General features: G+C 38.1%; 1 protein-coding gene across 8 annotated transcripts in view; it reads right to left on the bottom strand.

Moving 5' to 3' along the window:
• The window catches only part of LOC117382106 (sorbin and SH3 domain-containing protein 1), an 85,922-nt gene that overhangs the window by 6,352 nt on the left and 54,669 nt on the right, over positions 1–24,901 (bottom strand). For 7 of the 8 annotated variants that reach the window (XM_055227053.1, XM_055227055.1, XM_055227058.1 and 4 more), the window contains 9 exons: positions 20,810–20,988; positions 9,464–9,528; positions 9,045–9,215; positions 6,991–7,037; positions 5,841–5,955; positions 5,254–5,379; positions 3,011–3,205; positions 1,789–2,298; positions 758–847 (listed from right to left, as the gene is read on the bottom strand). In XM_055227053.1, coding sequence (XP_055083028.1) covers positions 758–847; positions 1,789–2,298; positions 3,011–3,205; positions 5,254–5,379; positions 5,841–5,955; positions 6,991–7,037; positions 9,045–9,215; positions 9,464–9,528; positions 20,810–20,988 — 1,498 coding nt within the window. The remainder of the gene's footprint in view (positions 1–757; positions 848–1,788; positions 2,299–3,010; positions 3,206–5,253; positions 5,380–5,840; positions 5,956–6,990; positions 7,038–9,044; positions 9,216–9,463; positions 9,529–20,809; positions 20,989–24,901) is intronic. The other variant, XM_055227060.1, reaches the window with a different exon arrangement.

Genomic DNA, 24,901 nt, shown 5'->3' with positions numbered 1-24,901 from the left:
AAGATTAGTACATATTAGAAAAAACAGCATGAAAAGTTAGATGGAAATAATGAATGAATTATATGAAATTTAAATAATGTGTTAAAAATAAGATCTCTGTCAAAAGAAAACACTGGATCGATACACTGTGGTTCAATGCACTTTGTGGTTAAAGTACAAGCTAGAAATGACCCATGAATAAATAAGCAATGCGCAGATATTATGAAGCTGCATTTAAGTGGTTGTTCATTGAATCATTAGTATTATCCTCTGAAGGTGCCACAATTCAACACCTAAGATGCAAGTGTTGTCATTTGAACTTTTAATAAGATTAATATTGCATATTTATAGAGCCAATCCCTGACAGATAGATAAGATTCAACATTTGTGGATTTTCAGTTTGAAGACTACTTTCAAAAGAAGTTAATCTCCTCTGAAATTATGACCTCATCAAATTGTAGAATGTGAACACAACCAATTGTAGAGCTGAATGTGAAGTACTTTACCTCAGGAATCAGTGATATATGTCAAACTGATATGATACTATCTGTGAATATTTAAATGCTTGCAGTTTGTTGTAAAAGCATCTGACTGTAAAAGCAAATGTTTGAATCATATGGTCTATTGATTCTACACCAGACAGTGGTTGGGTCACATTTTTAACTTACAGCAATGCTTACTTCAGTTCAGTCACTGATCCAGTATTTTCCAATTTATATGTATTATGCATGAGATTTCTGTCGATGCATTAATGAAAATAAAATTACTGCAAATTTACCGCGAAAGAGTTGACATTGTTGTTCTCCTGGATGTCGTAGAGCATCACGGGGCTTCTGGAAGTGCGACCATCAATATCATTCTTCAAAAACTGCAAAACATAAAACACAACATATAAGTCTATTGACTCTAGATCATTTTACACGCTCCTTTTCTGTTGGTGAGAAGCATTAAACGTTAAATATTTCATAACATCTTGGTAACAATATTTCAGTGGCATTCAACACTCAGCGTGAGAAAACCACAACATGCAACAAAATGTAAGAACAAGAACTGGAATCTTAGCAGTTTGTTTGACCTTTGACCTGCATTGTTAGTAGCGCACACTGCATGCAGACAGCTTTTTACTGTGAATAAATATGTACAACTCAACAGACAACAAAACAAACTGACTCCAAATAGAAAATATTTTTAAAAGATTTATAAAGAGGATGAGTGAACTCATTCAATTAAAAATCATTCGCATGGTCAGAATACACTACTAAAAATCTATAACAATTTCTGGAGGTAATTGGTGGACAATATATTGAATTATCAAATTTGATAATTTGAATATGGAGTATATTGTTTATATAACTATAATGAAAGTGTAAAAGCTGAAAAAAATAGTCTCATAGTTGTAATCTTTAAACAAGGGTATAACGTGATTATATTTCACTTCTGTGGCTAATTTTACAGTAATTTCTCATTTGTCTTGATACTTAAACCCCAACTAAATTAGCACATGTCTGTTGGGTTGCTAAAATACCTGCAGGTTATCAGGATGCTTTGGAAAATTTAGATTTTCATTTTGGTCCCTATCCCTATCTAAAAACCTGTTCAAATTAAATATCTATATATATTTTCCCCCTTTTTAGTTCTTAGTTAATCAGACACATAACAATATAGAAAAGCAATGACAATCGAAGTCTAGAAGTAAATCTGGAAACCTGTTCCAAGTCAAATCATAAGTTAGTTCTTAAAACACATTTATAAAACAGTGTTGTGATGCTTTGGTTGATTTAGGGCCACCACAAACCATGCATCTGATACCTCTGCTGGACCTTTGTATTTGCCTCCAGTCACCCTATCTGCCCCCTCCGTCCCCTCCACCACCTCCTTATCCCCCCCTTTGAGCCACCCCTCCAACACAGGCCCAGCGCTGGGACTGCCACTGCGGGACAGGTGCTGAGGCGAGGGGGGAGACTCCTCACTTTGGGCAGGGGTAAAGGTGAGGTATGGGGTGGCTGATCCCGGGCGGGGCGGATAGGGTGGGGGTAAGGGTGATGCCGATGGAGACGCCATAGGGGAGTTATAATACGGACTGCCAATCAGAGGCGGGATAGGGCTGGCAGAGTAGGGAGGAGGGAGATACTCGCCCAGGCGATAGTAGGCACTGGGCAGAGGGGGGAGGGGAGGGGTGGGGGCAGCTGGTGGACTGTTGCCCCCTCCGATGGTAAGGGAGATCCACTCGGAGGAGATGGCGTGGACCTCAGGAGAGACAGAGCGACGGGGCGAGCGAGGAAGGGGCAGGGGGGAGGTGGTGAGGCGGTTACGGTAAAGCTTAAGAAGAAAGGAGGAAAAAATGAAAGAAGATGAGAAAAGGAGAGGAATGAGAACTGAAAAAAACAAACTAAACAGAGAATATGATAGATGAAATTTAGGAATACATTACAAATTGGTTTCTACACATGGATTTCAGAGTGAGGAAAAATTAGCACTTTTGCCATAGTAATAAAAAAATCTAATGAAACAGACATATCTTCTCAATCACCAAAAGTCCTCAAAATGTCAGCTACTGCTAACAACCCATAGATACAATACATAAATATAATATCAACAGACAAAAACACAACTTTTGAAATTTGATTATGAAATGTGAATAACTTGCTAATGAAGCAATGGGGGATCAACTTCTTTTTCTTATAATATAAATGACATTTCAAGTTAGCTTCAAGTCGCATGTTAATCATACCAGTGATTGTGCAAGTAATTAACTCACTTTACTCGTTAAGACAAAAAAACGTACACTGATAAAGCCAGAACTTAACAATGAAAAAAATATCTGTGACAAACAACCCCAAAAAAACAAAACAAAAACAAAAACAAATCATTCTTGGGCCTTCACTTTGTAACTATGTGAGAATGGGGTCGACATTTTCAATAGTACCTAAGTTGTGCATGTGTGGTGCAAAAATATGACGTCACTCATATAGTAATAACACATTTTCAATCATCACCATCATACCCACAGTGTTTCAGTCTTGGGCCTTACCTGTGGAGAGGCTGTGGTGCTGCGTTGGGGGGACTGGCACACAGGGGGGTCGGGATAGTCCACTCCGTTCTTGACTCTGGGTTTCTTATGAACCTCCACATACGTGACGGGGAAGATGCCCTGACGATTAGTGCCTGCAATCTTACCCTCATACCAGTTTTCATCGACTCTGCGAATCAGGGTGATCCTCTCTCCCTAAAACACAAGAATATTGGCTAAGTATATTGTAATGATTATTATTATTTTATCATAAGAACAAATGTGATCAAGTGGAATCATCATTTAAAGGAATATAATTAAGTTATCAAAAATTATAATGAGAATGAGAAATGAGAAAATATTTCATCTGCATTGTTTTGGACGTTTTTTTTTTAGATATATATATAAAAAAAAAACACACCAAAAAACACTTTTGTCCAGTTGACAGAATTCACCTTCTTTTGCCATGGACCTTACCTGAAAGACTATCAGTTGAAATGTGCTGAAAATCCCCACTCTAAAGTAAATCTTAAAGATCGGCCAAATGGCTTTATAATTGGGTCAAAGCAGCTCTATAATGTTGTGTTCCCAAGCTGCTCTGGTCAGTATCTTTTTTACAAGATTCCAGGAAAAGGAACAGTAACCATAGAAAATGACTAAGCACATTTCCATAATACTACCGTAAATTTCGGACTACAGAGCGCACCTTGATATAAGCCGCACCAGCTAAATTTGAAGAGAAAATCAATTTTGTACATATATAAGCCGCACCTGAATAAAAGCCGCAGGTTTTCATATTGTAACATGAGATATTTACACAGAAAGACGGTGCACCGACACGCTTTTTTTTAAACTGTGCCTGAAAATTGGCACCAACACGACAACAACACGGGATGAACACATCTGCAGGTTTAGAAAATAAAGCTGCACCAACACGGAAAATCTGCTTTTATTTCCTCTGAAAACTTTTGTCGTCTTTTTACATTGACCAAGTTGGATTCATTGATGTCGAGCTTACGTGCAGTGGCTCTATTTCAGGGGTCGGCAACTCGCGGCTCCGGAGCCGTATGCGCCTCTTTCAGCCTCATACTGCGGCTCTGCGTGGCTTGGGAACTAACAGACACAGCTCACAGTCCTGCGTAAAGAGCCCTGATTTTCAGACGTTGTGCGCACAGGGGTCAGGAGCAACTTTGGCCCGTCCCTAATGACACACTAATAAGCTCGTCCGTAGATGTATCATGAAAATCCTGCTGGAAATCGCCACAGAAATCTATTTGATGTAGTAGCAAGTATATTATCTGCTCTTGTCTCCGCGGTGACGTATCACGTTTAACACATCAGACACGACGCATTAAAGTAGAGCCACAAGCGAGTGAAAATGAGCCAAAACAAAAGTCTTTGGAGATCTTTTTAACAAAGGGGAAAAGGACAACTGAGGAGCCAGAAGAGGAGACTACGACCTCCAAGAAAAAGAAAGATAAATTTAACAGACAATGCCTACTTAAAATCTGGGTTTGTCGCTACAGGTGACTCACGCACAGAGTCCGCTCTGCGTAACATACGGGAAAAGCAAATAAGGCAATGAAACCTTCAAAACTGCTTTGGCACATGGAGAATAAGCACCTGGGATTAAACGATACGCTACGAGTTTTTTTGTTGTTGTTTTTTTAAAGAAACTGCGGAGTAGAGTAGACATAATCACATAATCAGCGCGATGCATGATGCAGCGGTTTGGTGAGTTGTATTTTTTTATGCACTTAAGTTGTTTTTGCCATATTTATCTGCCACGTGTAGAAGGCTTGTCCGTGAAAGTAAAACCTACATTATTCCGTTACATTATTGTTATTATACAGTGTTATCTTCATTTTAGATGTCAAAAAGTATTTGCGGCTCCCAGTGTTTTATTTTATGTGGAAAGTGGGTCCAAATGGCTCTTTGCGTGTTAAAGGCCGACCCCTGCTCTGTTTCCTTTCTGTTTCTTTATCTTAAAAACTGCATCATATCCATTTCATGATGCGCAAAATGATCGTTCAAAATCAAAACTAGTGAATTCTTCAGAGCAGAATCTTTCCCCACGTCTGTCTCACTTTTACGTTTACAGCTAGAGAGCGCCCCCCAGGGTCCGTTATCCAGTAAAATTCCATATATAAGCCGCACTGCTGTAAAAGCCGCAGGGTTCAAAGCGTGGAAAAAAAGTAGCGGCTTATAATCCGAAATTTACGGTATGTTTTATATTAAGCACATCTCAATGAATCACTACATACTTTTCTGAAGGACATTTCCACCACAGTGTCTCCGCTGAAGTTGAAGCGAGCGATGGCCTCTCCATACTCCAACACCTGCACGGGGGCACTCTTCTTTGGCTGCGCCTTTTCTGTCGGAGGGAGGAGCTTAATGGAAAAAAAAAAAACAGATTAGTAACTTGATTGTAATAACCACAATAAATAAGTATTATTTGGCCTGGGCGATATGACGACAAATGTATCACTATTTTATACTTCATATTGATCAATCCTCATTACAAACAAATACAAATGGCTTCCAATATGAATTCCTTGAACAATAAAGACGTGTAATCATTGCCATTTTAACCCAATTTCTTGCTCCAAAGACTGAAATGTGCTCCAAAATACATGCTTTTACTGATGAGAATTGGCTGCAGACCTCGCCATTAAATCTTGATTTCGATTACAATTTGATTAATTGCACAACCTATTATGTTTTCAATTTTGTACATCTGCATGACTCGATACTTATTACATTGCTTGCTTGGGCTTGTTCACCCCCATTCAAATGATGCTTAAAATTTTATGCTGAAAAAGTAACAATGATAAACAAAATGCCCACTAACCTCCACATAACTTCGGGGGAAAATGCCCACTCGTCCATGGTGCTCTCCTTCGTACCAGTTCTGATCCACCTGACGAATGATGTACACGATGTCTCCCTTTTGAAACGGCAACTCCCTGAAAGCAAAAACACATTTAGCAATAGTTAGTTTTATTAGTGAACATGAATTATTTTTCTCAACTAGCATGTCCAGAAATGATGGTATTGTTTTAAATGGACTATAAGACATTATATATTCACTAACCATGCTTAAATCAGTCTAGATAACCTACAGAACCAGGACTATATAAAAATGTGTCCATGTAACCATATAGTCCTTGTTTATATAGTGCTTTTCGACCTTCAAGGCACTCAAAGCTCTTTACATCAATGAACCACTCACGCATTCACGCACACATTCATAGACCAGTGTACACAGACACTGGGGATTGCACCGCCAACCTGTGGTTCAGTAGATCTGACCACTCAATCAATGATGTTTATGTCGAGAGCGGGATTTAAACCGCCAACATTTGGAACATACACTCTGCCATCTGAGCTACTGTCGCCCCCAACCACAGACCCTGGGCATTAGCAGGATTAAACCAGGGCCAAACCAGGACTGGGCATATCACAGGGCAATTTTATAGACATATGACTCTTGGAAATACTGTTAAAACAATCCTACTATTTTAGATTAAATACAAGCATAATCAATCACTTTACATAGAACGCTTGTGGACAACTGAACATACTTTTGAATGAGGGTTTCGACTCTGAAAGTGAATGGGCTTGGCAGGGCAGTTAAGGTGAAGTTGTGTTTTAGCAACCAATAATAACAGACATTAGTGAAGGAGAAAGGAGGCCTGTTTTTACAAACTTTAACATATAATTTAGCCTCTTCCAGTTTGAAGATGGATAGTGACAGGTTCAGAGAGCACGGGGAGGTTTGCCTGGTTTCTGTGTCAAAGGCTTTTCCACTCCCAACTATATATATCATCAATCAATCAATTCACCCTCCAATACTGATGATTTTCTGCAAATTTTTGAAAATCCTAGTGCAGCTATTGCTACAGTGCTTCTTCTGTGTACTGTGTAAGTCACCAAAATAAATATTACTACTACTAGAGCTGAACTACTTATAATCCTACTGGCCTACTAATGATACTTACTTCAGTGATTCTGCTCTGAAGTCAAATCGGGCCATGGCAGGAGTTCTCTGCAAAACACACACACATAAAAAACTTTATTAGTAATTCATAATTATAATACTGTGCACCTATATTTTACTTGATACGCTGGACAAAGCCTCTCAAAGAGCTACACTGTATTATTCATTCACTCCATACTTGCCATAGCTGCCCTGAGCTAGACTGACAGAGGCATCAATCACACATAATTCATACAAAACAAGGTGAATGGGTTGGAGCGGGGTTCAAACTGCTGACCGTCGTGTTGGTTGGCGAGCGTTCTAACCTCTGTGCCACTGTTCCAATATTTCTCTTCTTTTTCATGTATTTTGATTTGCCAAAGCTCTTCTGGTGTAAATCTGATGCTGTCTGTGGCTTGCCTCTCGAACATAAACACCAGAGCTATGACCGGAATGACACTTGTCCCTGTGTTACACTCTGCTCTGACGCTGTTTATTGAGAGACTGGCAGGAGTAGACACACCTCAAAACTCAAAAACTCAAGATTCAAAAGAGCTTATTAGGAGTCAAAAGTAATGCATATGGTTGATTTAGGAATCAAGATTTTTGTCTCTATGTATGAAAATGCTGTAGAATCAATACAATAAACATAGTAGGTATAGAGCACTTCCTGTATTTTAATAAAAATGTGCTTCTCTCTTTAGAATCAGATGCCTAGGAGAAACTAAGTAAAACATTAGCCTAAACATGACAATGCAAATGTCACGTTTAGGCTATGATCAATGTTCATTCAGTCGAAATGACTTGTCTTTTTGTGTTAAAGTTATTTCAGTGATTAAAAAGTAAAATGAATACACCGCTTTGAAGTTAACAACTGTACATCTTTAAAATATTTACTGGTGTTACGTTAGAATAGAAGAGAGCCAGCTTGGCCTTTCTAATTACAAACGGAAGCTTTAATACCACATAAAATGCAGTTGATAACCAAAGTGCTGCACTGTATCAATTTCTGTAAACCTTACAATAGAACGTGGACAACATAAAACATAGTAAAATATCTGAAATAAACTACTTTGACATATGCTAACATTATTAAACTGATTGCTTCATCATTTTTGTATTTACCATTGCACTACAAATTATAAGTAATTCAATTTTCATTATGTTTTGCTGATAAATGACCCCATGTGACTACAGTGGAGTGTGAGAGATGCCTCAAAGCAAAACAGTGAAGGGGCATGAGCCAAAACAAACAGCAGCTGCTTTATGTTCATTCAGAGCTGACAGAAAAGTAAAGACAAGCAGCTCCAGTATGTATCAGCACTGCCAAAATAATTTCATTTATCACATCAAGAAGATGGGGTTACTATAGTTCAGAGACAGAAAGCAGCAAATTGTGCAGTAATTTATGTTTTAAGGTTAAGGTTTACTTTACCGTTCATCATTAGAACTCTGATCTGCATTTGACTTCTTTGGATCTTGAGCCAGGATAGTGGATAAGAGTTAACTAGCAGGAGGGTTTGCTGATTTAATTTCCAGTTATTTTTGGTTGTAGGTTCCCCACCTGACATAAAACCTATTTCTAACCACAGTATGCAAAATAATGCAAAATATAATGTAGAATAGATGTAAAGTCAAAAACAATCATAATAATAATTTTGATTTGACAATTTGTCAATCTTCCCCTCCTTCCTGTTCCCTCTCTCCCTCTCTCCAACCCTTCCTCTTCTCTCTCTCTTCATCACTTTTTATCCCTTCATCACTATCTGTCCTCATTCTTCCTTTTCTCTTCCTCAATTCCTCTTCTTGGTCCCTTCATCTGTCTCTCTTTGTCCTCACTCCCTATTTTCTCCCCTGTTTCTCTCCTCTCTTGCTCCCACTGCTCTCTCCGTCCATTATCCCCTCCTCTCTTCTTCCACTCACCATTTTCTCTTTCTAGTTTGTCTCTCTCGTACCCTCCCTCTGTCCCTTGTCTCCCCAAATCCCTCTCTCACTCTCTCTCCTCTCCCACCCCTTCACGTTCCACATCCCCTCTTCCTGCCTGTTCAGATTAGCCCTCCTCCCACTTCCTTGTACCTCCACTCCGGACTTCCTCTTCTCGCTGTTATCCGTGATGTTGAGCAGATCTCCGAACCGTTCATTGGTGATAAACTGGTGTCGCGTTGGGACGATCCCGGTGTGTCTCCGAGCCGCCGCATCTGCCTCTTCCTGCTCCCGCTTCAAACGCCGCTGCTCCTCCAGGATTTTCTGTCGAGAAGGGGGAATAAATGTGTGGAAAAGATTTGAGCAGGGCAAAAACTCAGCACAAATACATTTGTCGGACTTTGCAGAAGCAAATAAAAAAAACTGGCTATAGATAAAGTATTTGTATGTTAACAATAAGCTACAGCTGAAGGTAAACAATAAAACAATAACAATAATAACAATAATCAAAAAGACAAAACACAGAAACAAGCTGTCTAAAATGCAGTAACATTCTATGATTAAAAACCCACCTCTTTGTCGCCCTGTTTCTTCCGTAAAACATCGTCCTGGTTCTCACTGTGAGCTGGAGACGAGTCTGCAAGAAAATAAAAATACATATATTTTAGATTCATTATCGTGTAACCTCACAAAACATGCTACAAATTACCTCTAACTACCTCTATGGACCAAACCAGTATCTACATTGACGCATGCTTTGATCATTTCACTAAAAAAAACCACACACATCAAAATGCTAAAATGTATTCCAACATGCACAGAAATAATGGTACAATGTGTGTTTATGAAAAGAAAATGAAATTTCTACATCTACAAAGCATTCAATGAGACTTTCACTTATTGAAATGTAGTTCACAAAATCCCCCTTTTCCTACGACAATGTTTCATGTCTGTGTCCCAGAAAACATGAAAAAGCATTCGCTGTAACAAACCAACGCTTACGTCAAGGAAATCAAAACGTTCCTGAGGTTCAAACAAAGCAAAGGGGAGGGGAGATGGAGGGTGGGAAATAAATAAATAACTCAACAAAAAGGGAACAGGGCCAGACATCAGATTGAGAAGAACAGTATGCAAAATGTGGTTTGGTGTTTAGCCTGCTTAGACATTACAGATGCATGCTGGGGTATTTTTGAAGAAGTTATGGCTTTATAATAGTTTTTAGTATAGATCTTTCAGAAAGTTTTGACCTCGTTTGAAAAAGTTTTTGGTTGTCTGGTTGAACTAAAGGTGCATTACGTAACTTTGGGGGTGGGTCTGCTACATACTTGTTTGGAAAGGAGATACTATTAATTTGCTTGGAATGTTCGACAGTATGGCTTTAAACTTTTATCTATTTCCACGGAGGCAATCAGGTGACACTACCAGATGAAGTTACAAGTCAGATCAGTGCAAAGGCGAGTCTGATCACAGTAAGAATGCATGTCTTTTTTGTACTGTCTAAGGAATAAACACCTATAATTGAAAAAAAAGAAAAATATATAGATTTAATGCCATATTGTGAAACATTCCTTCTGCGTTATGACATTTTTTGTAGTCGAAAAAAAAAAAAGAGCACGTGTAATCTTGATTCAAATTAACAGTTTTCTGCAATTTGGTTTAAAATAGCTGGAGTTTGTGGATTAATACAATTTTTAGAAGATCATGCTTTGTTATATAGATTATACTGATTAAACTGTTATAATGTGTAAGCTTTGTTAACAATGGTTCAAAATGTTACACAGTGCACCTTTAAGAGACTGACAACTAATAATTTACTTATTAAAATGTAAGTTTTATTACATTAGATAAAAAGTTAATTCAATTTGGCAGATTTCTGATGATGTACTTTCATATTTATCTGTGGCGTAATGCTTAAGCAGGCGTGGTTCTTGCATACACCCAAACCTGATGTCACCAGTGAATTATACATTACCAAACACTTGAACCTCCAATAGTCACAGAAATGATGGCAGCAACAGCAAGACCAAAAAAACTACAAAAACTACAAACCTAAGACCAGAGGTGGGTAGTACTCAGTACTAGTTACTTTTACTCAGTTACATTTACTGGAGTAACTTTTCAGAGTACTTTTCCAGCAGCATATGTTTTATTCCTGCTTGAGTAATATTTTTAATGAAGTAACAATACTCTTACTTGAGTAAAAGTATTGATTACTCTTTCCACTTTAGTTTCTCTCATTTTTTGCATTGTCTAAAAATTTTTATCCCTCCAATTACATTCATTTATAATATGAAATCAAATTTAATGTTCAGTTACTCTTTAATTAGTAGTTTTACTTAGGTCGTAGTTTTCCCAACTACTTTTTTACTCTTACTTTAGTAGTTTTTTGGACTAGTGCTTTACACTTTTTCTTGAGTAATACTATTTTGAAGTATTGTTTCTCTTATTTGAGTACAATTTTTGGCTACCCACCTCAGCCAAAGACTAGCACACAGATGAGATGAGATTTTTGCTTTCAGTTCAACACAGCAGGCACAGACAGGCTAAAGATGGAGGGAGCAGCGACGTCCCTTTAAGAGAGGAGGAGGCGCACACAGGGTGAAATCAGTCCAAAACGAGATGAGTGACCACAAGATGACGCTCATGTTCAGAGGAAAAAGATGAAATTATGCATATAGGACCTGTCAGTAGATTCCCATTGGCGTCCAAACCGTTATCCAAGTTTTCCCCGTTGCTCAAACGCCCAAGGACTTCCAGAGAAGAAAGTCGCTGCGGAATATTAGGTCTCAACTCTTGGCACAGGTTTGTTGCGGTCACTTTTGTCGCCAATAACGTCTTTCTGGTTTGATTGTTTTTGCGAAGACGAAAAGGGGCAGGGCTCATGAGGAAGAGGTTGCCAGGTAAGGTGGTTTTTCTCTCAGTTGGAGTAGTATTAGTAGTAGAAGGGGCGCGTTCTTGTTGGGCTTGTTGGCGTTCGTGTCGGAGGATTGTAGTGAATCTTGTGTATGAAGCGGGACAGGAACCTTTACATTTTGATGGTTTGAGGTGCTGATGGTTAAGGTGGTGGAGGAGATGTTGTTGGTGGTGGTTATGGGGGCTTAAAAATAATTTGGATTCAATTGTTTTATCTAAAGACACATCTGGGGAGCTTTTACTTAAAATGACTTTTGGTTCGATTTGTTTAGGAGATTCTGGCCTGATTTTGTCTTCCACTATAACCGGAGATACCATGTCCTCTTCCTCTGTCGCTTCACTCATTGGCGATTCAGCTTGTTCCGTTCCTGGCGGGGCATCTGTCTTATTCAGACTTTCATTCGGGGTTGTGACCAATAAGGACTCAGCTGACACAGCGGTAGACATGAAATCATTATGGTTGCGATTGTGGGTAGATGAATTTAAAGTTGGCATTGATGAAGAGCGAATGGGCGCTTGGGATCCAGTCCTTTGAATTATCATTTCAAACTCACTGACCCTGGTAGACACTGCCTGGCGAGGAATGCACCCCTCTGACCTTTGACCCCCATCTGTTTGGGACTTCTCAAAAAGGGAGGCTAAGCTACGCACGCTACCATGAGGACTACATCCCACGGAGCAGGGCCTCTGGATGTTATGCATGGTTCGATATAGGCTAGAAAACTCAGCTGCGCTTTTTCTAACAGCAGGGGGCAGCGCATTCCTCAACCCATCCACCAAATCAGTACTACAGCCGTTGTCAAAATCTCTTGCCCCATTGCAATCGCATGGCCCTGTGTAGATGTCTTCACAGCTATGGGCTTTGGGATGTCTTACAATTCGAGTCCTGCTGTCAATGTTACTGCACTCTTCACTTTCACCACCAGAGGGCAGTGTCTTGGGCTTGAATTTAGATGGAAGGATCTGTGGGATACAGACTTTGGCAGCAGACAGTGGCTTGTTCTTGTTCTTACACTGGTTAGCAAGGCCATTAACCGAGCGACTATTTATTGATGAGGAGGGTGAAATTAAACAGCCAATCCCACCTTTATAATCCACTGGTAAGCATGCAGGACAACAGAATAAAACACATATTAGATTACAATGGTTTATAGCTTAACACACAAAAACAAGCACAGTTTAAAGTCAAAGAAGTTTGTATCAAAAGTAATGAGGAAGCAGGGGACTTGATGCAGCCAAAACATCAAGTAATAATGGTGTGACGAGCATGGTATTACAGGGTTAAAATAATGTTAATCGATATGAAAAAGTCATGGTTTGTTAATGTTTATTCTAATATAAATACAAGCTCAATTCAAGGCAATATGGGCCAGCAAAATGGAAAACAAAACATAAAATCCTATGCAACAAACCCAAGTTGTTACTATTATGCATTTTCTATTTTGAGGAAATAAATCACTGAGAAAATAAGACTTAAATGTGTTGTGTATTGTTTTGTGCAGCAGTTGGCATAAGCTCCAACCCACATCATCCCTGCCAATTAGTTTTCAAGTTAAGTTTATGTTTTTTTTAACTGTCATAGCCAATGTTAAACTATACACTAATTAAAGGTGCACTATGCAACTCTTCTGGTGGAGGTTCAATAATCATCTGCTATCTCCATTAAGTTATTCCTTTACCGTGAATGTTCCACAGTGAAGCTTTAAACTTATCCATCTCCATGAAGACAAGTACAAGTTACAAGCCAGACTGACATGACAAAGCAAGTAGTGTACCCTCTATAAAAAGTTACATAGTGCAGCTTTAATGCATGATATGACATGAACACAGTGCCAGTACAGCAGAATTGAATTGCACGCGCTATAATCAATCATTTATAGTGTGGTCTGGGGTTTTTTTTAGATTTTTTTATGTTTCTAGTGTGTCTTGTTTTACACATACTGTCCAAGATGTCTAGACAACATGCTGTGTATCATCATAGACAATATAAACCCTTCTTGACCCAAACCCTTCATGAATTAAGTTGATATAATGCAGTTTGGCGTTGAACATTTCTTTTTAAAATTTCATTCTGAGGTTTTATGTTCAGAGCTTGCTCCAGCTACATTCTTAGTGAGGCATTAATGTATTTGCAACATGTCCTCTGTCTCCAAGTCATGGGAAATTATGAGTGATCCAAACATCTGCTTAAATCATTACAGATGTGCAGTGGTTTATTTACGCTGGGTCACGGCAGATATGGCTATAAAAAGCAAGAGTTACACCCACAAACTTTGAATGGAAAAGCTGAGTTTGAACAATATAGGCTAAAGTACAAATACAAGTAAACAGTTACAAAACTATTATGCAAAATTAATATGGCAAAACATAGAACTTCTAATGCCATTTTATACTCTGTTTAATGACAAAGGGTCCTGTGCTTGTCTTTTGTTGCGATGGAAACCATAGCACCCACAGGAGATCTACACAGACACAAGGAGAACATGCAAACTCCCAGTGCCCAGCCTGTAATCTAACCTGGGACCTTCTTACAATGAGGTAAGAGTGCTAACCAGTGCTATTAACTACATGTGTCCTAAAAATGTAATCTAATTGATAATACAATAAGTAAAATACAGATACAGTGATAGGATCCATATTTAAAAGGTTGTATGTATAAGGTTTGTTTTAAAATGTGACAAACAGATCCTAAATGCTACAACTTGCATGCTAACTGTACACTTTCTGATTTTCAGACACTAAAATGTTTTACTTTTTTTTTTAGGCAAAGTTAAATGCAAGCTTATTTTGACCTCAAGTGCTCCTTATACAATATATCTATATTGACGCAAGGCAAATTTTACACAAAAACAAATAAAAAATATATAAATAGGCACCGGCATGTGTAAAATGTAAATTTAAATTCACTAAATATTTAGGTGTTTAACTCATGTATAACTTTGCAAAGAATAAAATGTGATAATTATGATGGCAAATACGTTCAAAGTCGTATTACACAAGGGCTGGGTTACATATAAATAAATGAAACTGTTCTGGTGTAGGGTAGAAGTCAACATATGGGAAATGCTGCAGTTTGAATTATTGATCTGTCCCCATCAGACCTCAAGACACAAGAAGCAGGTAAGGGTTAAAAGAGCAAAGTATTATAAAATAAACATTAAAAATCTTGGACTGCAATATCCTTTCAAATACCACAATAAAGGTTTGTTTTTTTTTCTTCCTGTTTTTGATTTTTAAATTTAATTTCAGGGATAAACTAGTTCCTCGTGGCTCCTAGTGACCTCCTCTAACCTCCTCCACTCACTATTGAATGTATTCCATATATAGAAAGACATAATACAGGTTATGATATAAGGCAGGGCAGCTGATACTCTTCGATGAGGTAAAGGAAAATAGACCCCGCTAGGTTCTCATCTGTGACCTGGTATAGTCCTGGTAAAGTCCTTGCTTGACCCTGGTTTAGACCTGGTTTAATCCTAGTTAAGTCCTGGTTTACATCTGGTTTACGGAGCATTCACATTTGCACACATTAAAATTGAGACTAAACTAGAAGTAAACCAGGCTAAACCAGGACTAAAGCATTCCTGGTTTAGTCTTGGTTTAGTCTTGGTTTAGTCTTGGTTTAGTCACGGTTTAGTCACGGTTTAGTCACGGTTTAGTCACAGTTTAGTCACAGTTTAGTCCTGGTTTAGTCCTAGTTTAGTCCTAGTTTAGTCCTAGTTTAGTCTTAGTTTAGTCTTAGTTTATTCTTGGTTAAGTCTTGGTTTAGTCTTGTTTAGTCCTGGTTTAGTCCTGGTTTAGTCCTGGTTTAGTCCTGGTTTAGTCCTGGTTTAGTCCTGGTTTAGTCCTGGTTTAGTCCTGGTTTAGTCTTGGTTTAGTTTTGATTCAGTCCTGGTTTTTGGTCCTGGTTTTTGGTCCTGGTGTGGTACTGGTTTAACCCTGGTGTAGTACAGGTTCAGCCCTAGTTCTAATCCTGGTTTAGTTCTGATGTAGTATTGGTTTAGTCCTGGTTTAGTCCTGGTCTAGTCCTGCCTTGCCCTAAACTTCAATAAGACTTGGTTTGGATCTGAAATGGTTGGTCCTGGTTTAGTCTTGGTTCAGTCCATACAACATTTTCCCTAATTTCATCCTATTATTTTCTTTGATTTGAGTGTTTTCATTGAGGAAAACATTTTAGTTAATTTAAAATGGCACTTCAGAAAATGGTGCTACTAGACTTGAACTTTGTGAAAATCTCTGCTCTGTTCATTTGCATACTAAATCACAAATATCTAAAAGCTTTATTAAAAAATAGCATGTCTTCCTGGCTCCATTGATGTGTGATAACAGTACAGATGGGCTGAAGACTGTTCACACTGTGATGCACCATCTGTCCAATACATTTGCACTAAACACATTCATTCATTTGATCAGATTCACACCAAAGACATGTGGCGCTAAAAGTGTTACAACTGTAGCTACTGAAAAGCCCTCAAGATGTCCGCGCTCCAAAAAACAGAGAGGACATTTATACTGAGCACAAGACTGAAGCATGATACAGTTTGGGGATCAGAATTAGCTCCTACGGTGGACCTTTTGAATGTCGGGAAGAATATTATAAAAAAACAAAAAACAGGTGACTTTAAGATACTGTTTAATCCAATTTAAAGGTACACTATGAAACATTTCTGGTGAAAGGTACGTCACCTACTTGTGAGATGTTATTGTTTTGTAGTATGGCATTAACTTCTCATTACCATGGAAATAAGCAGGTGATGCCACCAGGCCAAGTTACAGGTCAGGTCTGTGGAGAAGTGACTGGCTTATAGTAGGACTACATGTTTTTCATTGTATCTTTGTGCAATAAAAGCATCTGAAATCAAAAGCAAGATAGATAAGTTTTATGCCACACTATGGAACATTCCAGGCAAAGTAGACCTCATGCCAGAAAAGTTACATAGTACATCTTTAATTTAAAATATGCATTGCTGTTTATGTCTGTCTACATATTTTGTAATGATAAAGTACATTTTAAATACTATACTGCCATAATACTTAAAATATATGTAAAAGTGTGTCGTAACTGGTGAAATTTACTGTAATTTGTCAAGTTAAGTCACAAATTGCAAAGAATCTGAATGCACTTTGCCAAGCCCAAAGTAATTTTAAAATCTAATCTAAAAGAGGCAGCAATGGAGCTGTTTGGAAATCGGAGCATAACTCATGTTAACAATCAACAAACAAAGAAAAACTGCAAATTCATAAAAATGATGATTAATATTTGCAGTGCTATAGGAGTTTATAGACGAACATTATATCATCATTTAAAAGCATAAATCATAAACAGCTGCTTTGAGGTTTTAAAGTCCACTGAGTAAACAACTTTTATTTATTTCTGTGCTGCCAGTTTCTCTTGTCATTGACGTGTTGTTTGACGTCACTTTGGACCAGACGTGCCTCATGTGTCCTCTCTCTCTCTCTCCCTCTTTCTCACTCCCCCCTCTCTCTCTCACCTAACAGCTGACTTCCTCATTTCTGCCCACCTCCAAGTCCCCCTGTTTACCTCATGCCAAGAGGGGACATCTCGTGTTTTCTGGATCCACCTACACTCATCCTTGCCCCCCTCACACTCTCCCTATCTCCTTTCTCCCTTCCTTCTTCCTTTCTCTTACCCCCACTCTCTCTGTCCCCATCTCTCTCTCACTTTGTCCACCAGCCCATTCTCTGTCACTCTCACCTCTAAACCTCTTTCTCTCATTATATATGTCTTTCTCCTCTCTCCTTCTCTGTCACCCTCTCCTTCCCTTTTTTGCTCTTTTATCACTCTTCCTCTTATACATTCTCCCTAATATCTCTTTCTCTTTCTTTCTCACTCTCACTTTCTCATTACCCCTTTCTCCCCCATTCTCTTCTTCTCTTCTATCGCTCCCTCCCTCTCTCTCACTATCTAGTTTCCTCTCACACCCCCCATACTATGTCACACTCTCCCTTTCTCTTCCAACCTTCTTAATTTTATGCTCTTTCTCACTCCCTCCCCTCATCCCTCTTTCTATTCTCCCTAACTCTTTCTCTTTTCTCTCTCTTTCTCTCCTATCTCCCTTCCTCTCACCGCTATCCTTCTTTGTCACTATCTCTCTAACTCACCTCTCTTGCCCTCTCTCTATCTCTCCCCCTTTCTCTCTCACCATCTCTCATTCCCTGCTCTCTTTCCCTTACTCTCCCTTCCCTCCCTTCTTCTCTCTTTCCTTCCTTCATATCTCTCTCTCTCTCTCTCTGTCTTCCATTTGTTTATTTATTTTTCTCTCCATCACTACATATCTCTGCCCCCTCTCTCTCCCTTCCCTAACGCCGTCTCTCCCCCTCTCCTTCTTTACCTCTCCGATCCCGGACTAACGCCCTGAGCCTGCCTGGATACTGGCGGTGTGAGTGATTGAAGTTTGAAGAGGTTAACTTCCATGGACTTAACGAGACCACCCAGAGTCTACCATGTGTTTTCCAAAGCAGAGGACCCCCAATTCAAATCAATGAAAACATACTGCAAATCCATGGGCTTGAGAGTGAGGAAAGGTTAGGTCTGTAGCCACAGCTATTAACAATTCAAAACAAATGGTATTTTTTCAATGCCTTCAAAATGGCACCGTATAACAAATTAACTGTATATATGCTAATGCTATATTACACAGAAATTGACTGCATGTTATAATGTTGTTACCTCATCAAAACATACCTGGAGTTATGTTTTGTTTCAATTACAATTATGTTTAAGTAATATTTAATTATTTGTCTACATCTCCAAAGCTCAAAATGCTCTGTTCTACCTTGTGATGTCATGTAGTGGTAGTTCTACAGCTAACAGCATACAGACATTATTTAGAAATATGTTAGTGGTAGATAAGTGAATACCTATACCGTATTTGATTTATTACACTAACAAAGACTTAATTCATAATGCACACCGTTTTTAAGAATGATTCAGGCTAAGCAACTACTTAATTAGGGGGTTAAGGTTAGAGTTACGGTTATTAATTAAGCAGTTAATAAGCCTGAATCATGCTTAATAAAGTCTTTGTTCATAGATCTGCTAATACTTTAACTAAGGTAAGAATACGTGTTGTTATTAAAGAGTTACCGCTAAATGGTACAAAGCTTGATATTAATAAATCTAGTGCAAGTTTTATTTTAGAAAGTGTGTGGTTTGGCAACAAAAATAAGGCTAATGAGAACATTCTGTCATTTTTGCCATGGGTTTACAATATGATGCAACACATGCATGTATCCAAGCAACATATTTGGGAAAGCAATTGGATAGTGTCTAAAAACTTTTATGATACATGTTTAACATGGAGCCCTCTTGCTCTCTAAACTGGAAACCAATTTATTTAGTGAGTACAGTTTGTAATATTTTGTCCTAAAACTGCCCTAAAGGTATTACATGGCCTGTCTTAAAAGTCCACTGCAACTTTTCTGGTGAATCATCTGCAACCTGCTTCTCTCCATCAGATATTATTACTTTGCCTGGAATGTTCCACAGTATGACATTAAACTTCTATGACCATGGAGACAAGCAGTTGGAGGCACCAGGCCAAGTTACAGGTCATATATGTGAAGAGGTGACCGTGTTCACAGTAGGAATGCATATTTTCAAGTTATTTTTGCCAATTAAAAAAACAAAACACGTAATTGAATAAATGTCAGATGGATGAGTTTGGTGCCATAATGTGGAACTTTCCAGGCTAAGCAATAATATCTCCATGGAGACAAATTGGTGGTGGACCCACATCAGAAAAATTACATAGTGAATTATAGTGTTATAATTGTAAATGATTATAATTGTTTATCTTGTTAAACTTCTTAGAAAAGTACATGGAAAATAATAAGCTATACAGATAGATAAGCTGCGCTCCTTTCAAAATAAAGTAAATGTTATACAGTTGCATTACTTGTATACGCCACTGCAAAATAAGGAACTTGCTTTTTTCTGCTTGAAATAAGAGCCAGTATATTGAGCATATGATATAGTGGGCTACTTGCACTAAATTCACGAACATGCCTATAATGTGATGGCCCCATTAGGGAGGTGAATGCTGCGATGTGATTGGTCAATGCAGTGACGCTTGGGAGCAAAGTAAACACATGGATTTGAACATAAAGATAAAGGGAAACATGTGCGTCTGGGTCTGTGTCTCATCAGGAAGACAACGCACCATGAACTGTGTAACCTCCATTCAGCACAATACACACAGGTGGTTCCCAAACTGAGGTGCAAGGGCCGAACATTTACAACACAATGTAGCTTATAAAAATAGGTAATCTTTTCAATAAAACAGGGTAATGTGGTCTTACAATACCAGAATACACAAAACTTGGGTTTCAAATTGACAATTTTAAAGTTGAGTCCCACATATAGTTTAGTGGTAAACAGGCTCTTTGTTGTGGTTGTAAGGAGCGGTTAAAGTTTTTGAAAATTAAAAACTAAAAATTACAGGTTTGTGCAGTTCAAGTATTGTTTTTATTCAGTCTTGGTTTAAACCAGAACAAACCTTGAAAAGAGGGATTATACCAGGATTTAACCAAGTATAGTCCTAGTTTAGTCTCGTTTTACACCAAGTTTAGCTCTAGATTGCTTCTGTATGCTAGAATTTTGGATTGAATTTTAGTCTTTCCCTGGTTTTGGCTCAATTTGGTCAGTTTATAACTTGTGTTCCCATATTAAAGACATGCTTATAGATCTTGACTTCAGTCTATATGTACTAGTCAGGAGTAAAGATGGCACATGAAGTCTAAAATGTTTGTAATAAGTTTGGCTTTCATAGCAACTCATCTGCCTCTTATAGCGAGCACACAGTAGGAGGAAGGATGTTTTGTTAGGATAAAGTACATTATATTATTTTAATTTGTCCTCTACATTTAACCCATTTTTCAATGATATTTGGACAATGTATTGGGAGTTTTAATGACCTGGACAAAGTTGGGGAACCACTCCTACACACATTACACCCAGTAGAATATTGAGTTATAATTGGTACCTTTAGAGGAGGAGGAGCTTGGGTGCCTCTTGTTCAGGGCGCGTAGACCCTGCAGTGGGATGTCGCCCCCCTCCAAAACGCTCTTGTAAACATGGCGGTCGCATTCTGGGGCTCCCGGCTCCGTGGGGGATGAGCCACGGTCCTGCTCCACCTCGCTCAGGCCGGATTTGCTGGAGGAACTAGACACAGGAACGTAGACACATAATTAAACACTTCATTATAAGGCTAATGGGTTACAATGCACAGGGGCAGAACAATGGGATAATGGGAGGTCACATGGAGCCTGTTAAAGGATGTTGTTAAAGAGTATCAAGTCCTCGTTTTGTCCCCATTTGGCACTAACTAGGTCTTGTTGTAATCCTACGGTTTAGTGCATTCAAAATTAAAATTGGGATGAAAGTGTGACTCAACCTGGAACTTAACCTGGACAAGACCAGAACTAAACCAGGACTATAGAACCAAACCAAGTCTACAAGCAGACGAAACTGGGCTCAAACAAGAGTACATAGGACTGCAAATTTATACTGTGCAGAAATTATGCTAACCAGGCACAGTATTAGGAACATCAGTCACCACAGGGACCACGTCTGCCCTTGTTCATTCTATCAGATTGTTGCCTTTTGCATTTGCTGCCCCTCTGGTTTCTGTCCATTGCACATACAAAAGGAAAACATTTATACCAACTGAGCAACCTATGAACAGTTGTACACTGAACCTTGTAGTAAATCATCACCTCATCATGTTTCAAAGCTGTCGTAACTATCAAATCTCTTAAAAGTCAAAACAATACATTGAAATAAAGACTCGGTTTATGGAGTAATTTGCTAAATTATGCTCTCATTGTGGCTGAGTGCTTCCGTTCATTGCACAACCACAGGTCAGGCTCTGTGACCCTGTGACATTAGTGGCTCTGGAATATAAATAGGCCAATGGTGAAGTCATAGAAGTCTATTATGAAACTTAATAATTACAGAATCTGTTTAAAATGCACCACATATGACAATGAATCTAATACAGTGAATCCTAGACAGTTCACGATCCAAAATGACACTGATATTAATATATATGTTATTTGGGAAGACATTTTGAGGACTATTCACTATTCGAGAGATATAACATTTAGTTTTGAATTGTCAATTGCTATGGCAAGGATGCAAAACTATCCATCATTCCAACATTCTGCATGCTTTCTTTTAGTCTGCCCCTTACACTTAACCACCCTAATCTGGAAGCACAGCCAATTAAGTAGCACAAACATCTGATCTAAATTAGACCAAAGTGGGCCAACTTTCCCTGCAGCATGGACTCCATAATCCAACACAGGAGGAGCACAAGTTTGAGAAGGTTTTGTAGGCTGAGGTAAGGCTAAAGCTACTGCACATATCTGGGCATTCCTGGGAGGCCAGTGAGACAGGGACTATAAATATTGGAGACAGAATTCCCACTTGGAGTGACGTGCACCTGTACCCCTCAGCCTCTTTCATGTGGTCATCTATTTTTATGGATAAACTAAACTGTTAAACTGACAGAGGGGGTCTGACGGACCCAAACAGCTATGCAAATGTTTGATGCTCACCTGAGAGAGACGCTAGGGATGAATTATATCTATACTGTTAACATTTACTGGACTGGCTTTTGGAAGAAATTGTACAAAATTATGTTAAAGTTTTTGTTCAATAAAAACATTACATTTCCAAATTAAATTAATGATGAGCTAGACTTAAAATATATTTTCTAAAATTTTATAAAAGTGAATATTAAAACAAGATCATTCTAATACTGTTCAGCAAAGGTCAAATTTTGTCCTTTTAAGGTGATTATTTAGTATCAATTCTTGTTCAAAAAAGTATCTAGTTTTGATAATAGCAATATCTCATTTCCTATACTTCAGAATGCATATATTTATTAGCAGGTAATTGCAGTGTGTACTGGTTCTGTTCATTTTTATTTATTTATTTAGTTTTTACACATTTTAAATTTTTTTTTAACTTTGTTAAAAATATATTTTCTTTGCACTTTTTAAGATTAATCAATCACACGTTTAACTCTTACTTGAGTAATATTTTTATTGCAGAAACAGTACTCTTAATTAAGTACAACTTTTGGCTACTTAACCAAAACACACTGAGAGAAAGTCTGTAAGTGACAAAAACTTTATGTTAAGAATATACCATGATTTTCCTTTTTCATGGTTTGTTTGTTGGAAAATAGTCTCATGGATTACAGCAATAAATCCGATGTTACTCCCAGAACACTTAAGAATACATGCTTTTAGTTGAGTCCATATCGCTTCTTTCAACCTGTACTAATAATGAAGTTTAGTACCACACGCTTACTTGAATACTTTTCCACCCCTGACCCCATATAGAGCAGGAAGCAAATGTGATTTACTATTGTAGCGTATGGGTGTACCAGGTTTCACGAGCTGCAGGTCCATTACTGTGACCATCTCAGCCTCAACAAGGAGCTTATTCATAGGACTGGAAAAAGTGATGGGAACTGCTGACTGCAAAGGGAGGGGAGGGAAATTATAGTTAAAGAACAAACAGAAGCATGGCCAAAGAAATCAATGAGGAGCGTAAAGTGGACTGAACAGGAGTTACAACCAGAGGCAGGAAGTTGCATAATACAAATGTGATGAATGTTACTACAACCATAACATAGCAACTACACACAACTTAAAGAGGAAGTATTACAATTCTATGGGGTATTAACTGCTAACCATAACATGTTTAGATCACTATGTTACTTTTTATTGTTTTGAAAATGCTATATACACCGAGAACATGTTTTATAAGTAAACACTATCACATTACAGTCTGCGTGCATGCGGCTAATGAAAGTGCTGCACATCGCAACAGGTTTTTGAAGTTGCGGTGTATGGGTTTGTATCATGCTTTTGTATATTTATAAAAAAATGCAGTGCAGGAGGCTTGTGGGCTGAGCATTAGACATAATCGTACTGCTAACTATAAGGAGGGTTTGAATAGTACCTGTGAGAGATCGCTAGATTACTCAAACATGCATGAGTGACATCTAAAACCTCTTCAGGTATTTTTTTGATGAGGGAACAATGTTATAACATGGTAGAAAGCTCTAAAAAGTCAATTTTGCACAATATCCCTCTTTAAAGTAATATGTTTAACACATTTTTTTGTTCTACTTGGATACATTTCATACAGATTTGGGAAAATCTGTATCAACTGTATCTGAAATGGAATTTCCTTATTCAAGTAAATCTTCAAGGTTGTCTTAGGCACAGTCACAAGTTTATGATCATTGTACCGGTTATGCACAATTATGTTGCACTTGTAACATTTCTGGTGGGAGGTATGCTACCTGCTTGTTATTGGAGATGTTATTGTTTTGTCTGGAATGTTCCGCATTAGACTTATCTGTCTTGTATTTATTTAATTACAAGTAATAAAAAGTACACAGAATTACAGTACACTACAGTAAACATTACATTAGACAAGCTTCATTTATGAGGGCTTGGGACTAATACAAAATGGTTTCTTTTATCTGGCACACTTTTATCTGATTATGCAACAAGGAAGTCCACCAGAATAATGTAAACTCAATATTATTCAAACACAATCTTATCTTTAGATCCCAAAATCTCAAAATAACATAATTCCCCAAGTACAAACTTTTTTTTACCCTTAAGGGATTTTGTCCGAGCTGTGAATTACTTTGAAAGTCCAGCAACAAAAACATACAGCATGTGTTTCCAATATCTTAAATTCAATTATACTGTATTCTAGTGGCTGTTTTATCTACACATTTCCATATAATAATAATAACCAAGGAGGAAGTGGCTACTGGGACGCCCTGCTCTGATAAGTCCACATCTGTTTTGGATTGTGGTGTCAAATAATGTCCCATGAAGCCTCTCATCTGAACACAGCACAGGGGGCAGACATTACAAGTTTATACTTATTCCTGATCCTTTTCATTCACTCTGATTTTTGTAACATTATAATTTTATACCCATCTTAAAGGCGCTGTACCTGATTTTTACGGTCTTAAAAGCATCAAAAACAGAACTAGCTCATTGTAAGTGGTTTGCAGTGGTCCAAAACTATTCCTCAC

Source organism: Periophthalmus magnuspinnatus, chromosome 15, assembly GCF_009829125.3.
Source record: "Periophthalmus magnuspinnatus isolate fPerMag1 chromosome 15, fPerMag1.2.pri, whole genome shotgun sequence".
In the NCBI taxonomy this organism is placed as follows: domain Eukaryota; kingdom Metazoa; phylum Chordata; class Actinopteri; order Gobiiformes; family Gobiidae; genus Periophthalmus; species Periophthalmus magnuspinnatus.
The sequence above is the reverse complement of the archived record's forward strand: the minus strand, read 5'-3'. Positions and strand labels throughout refer to the sequence as shown.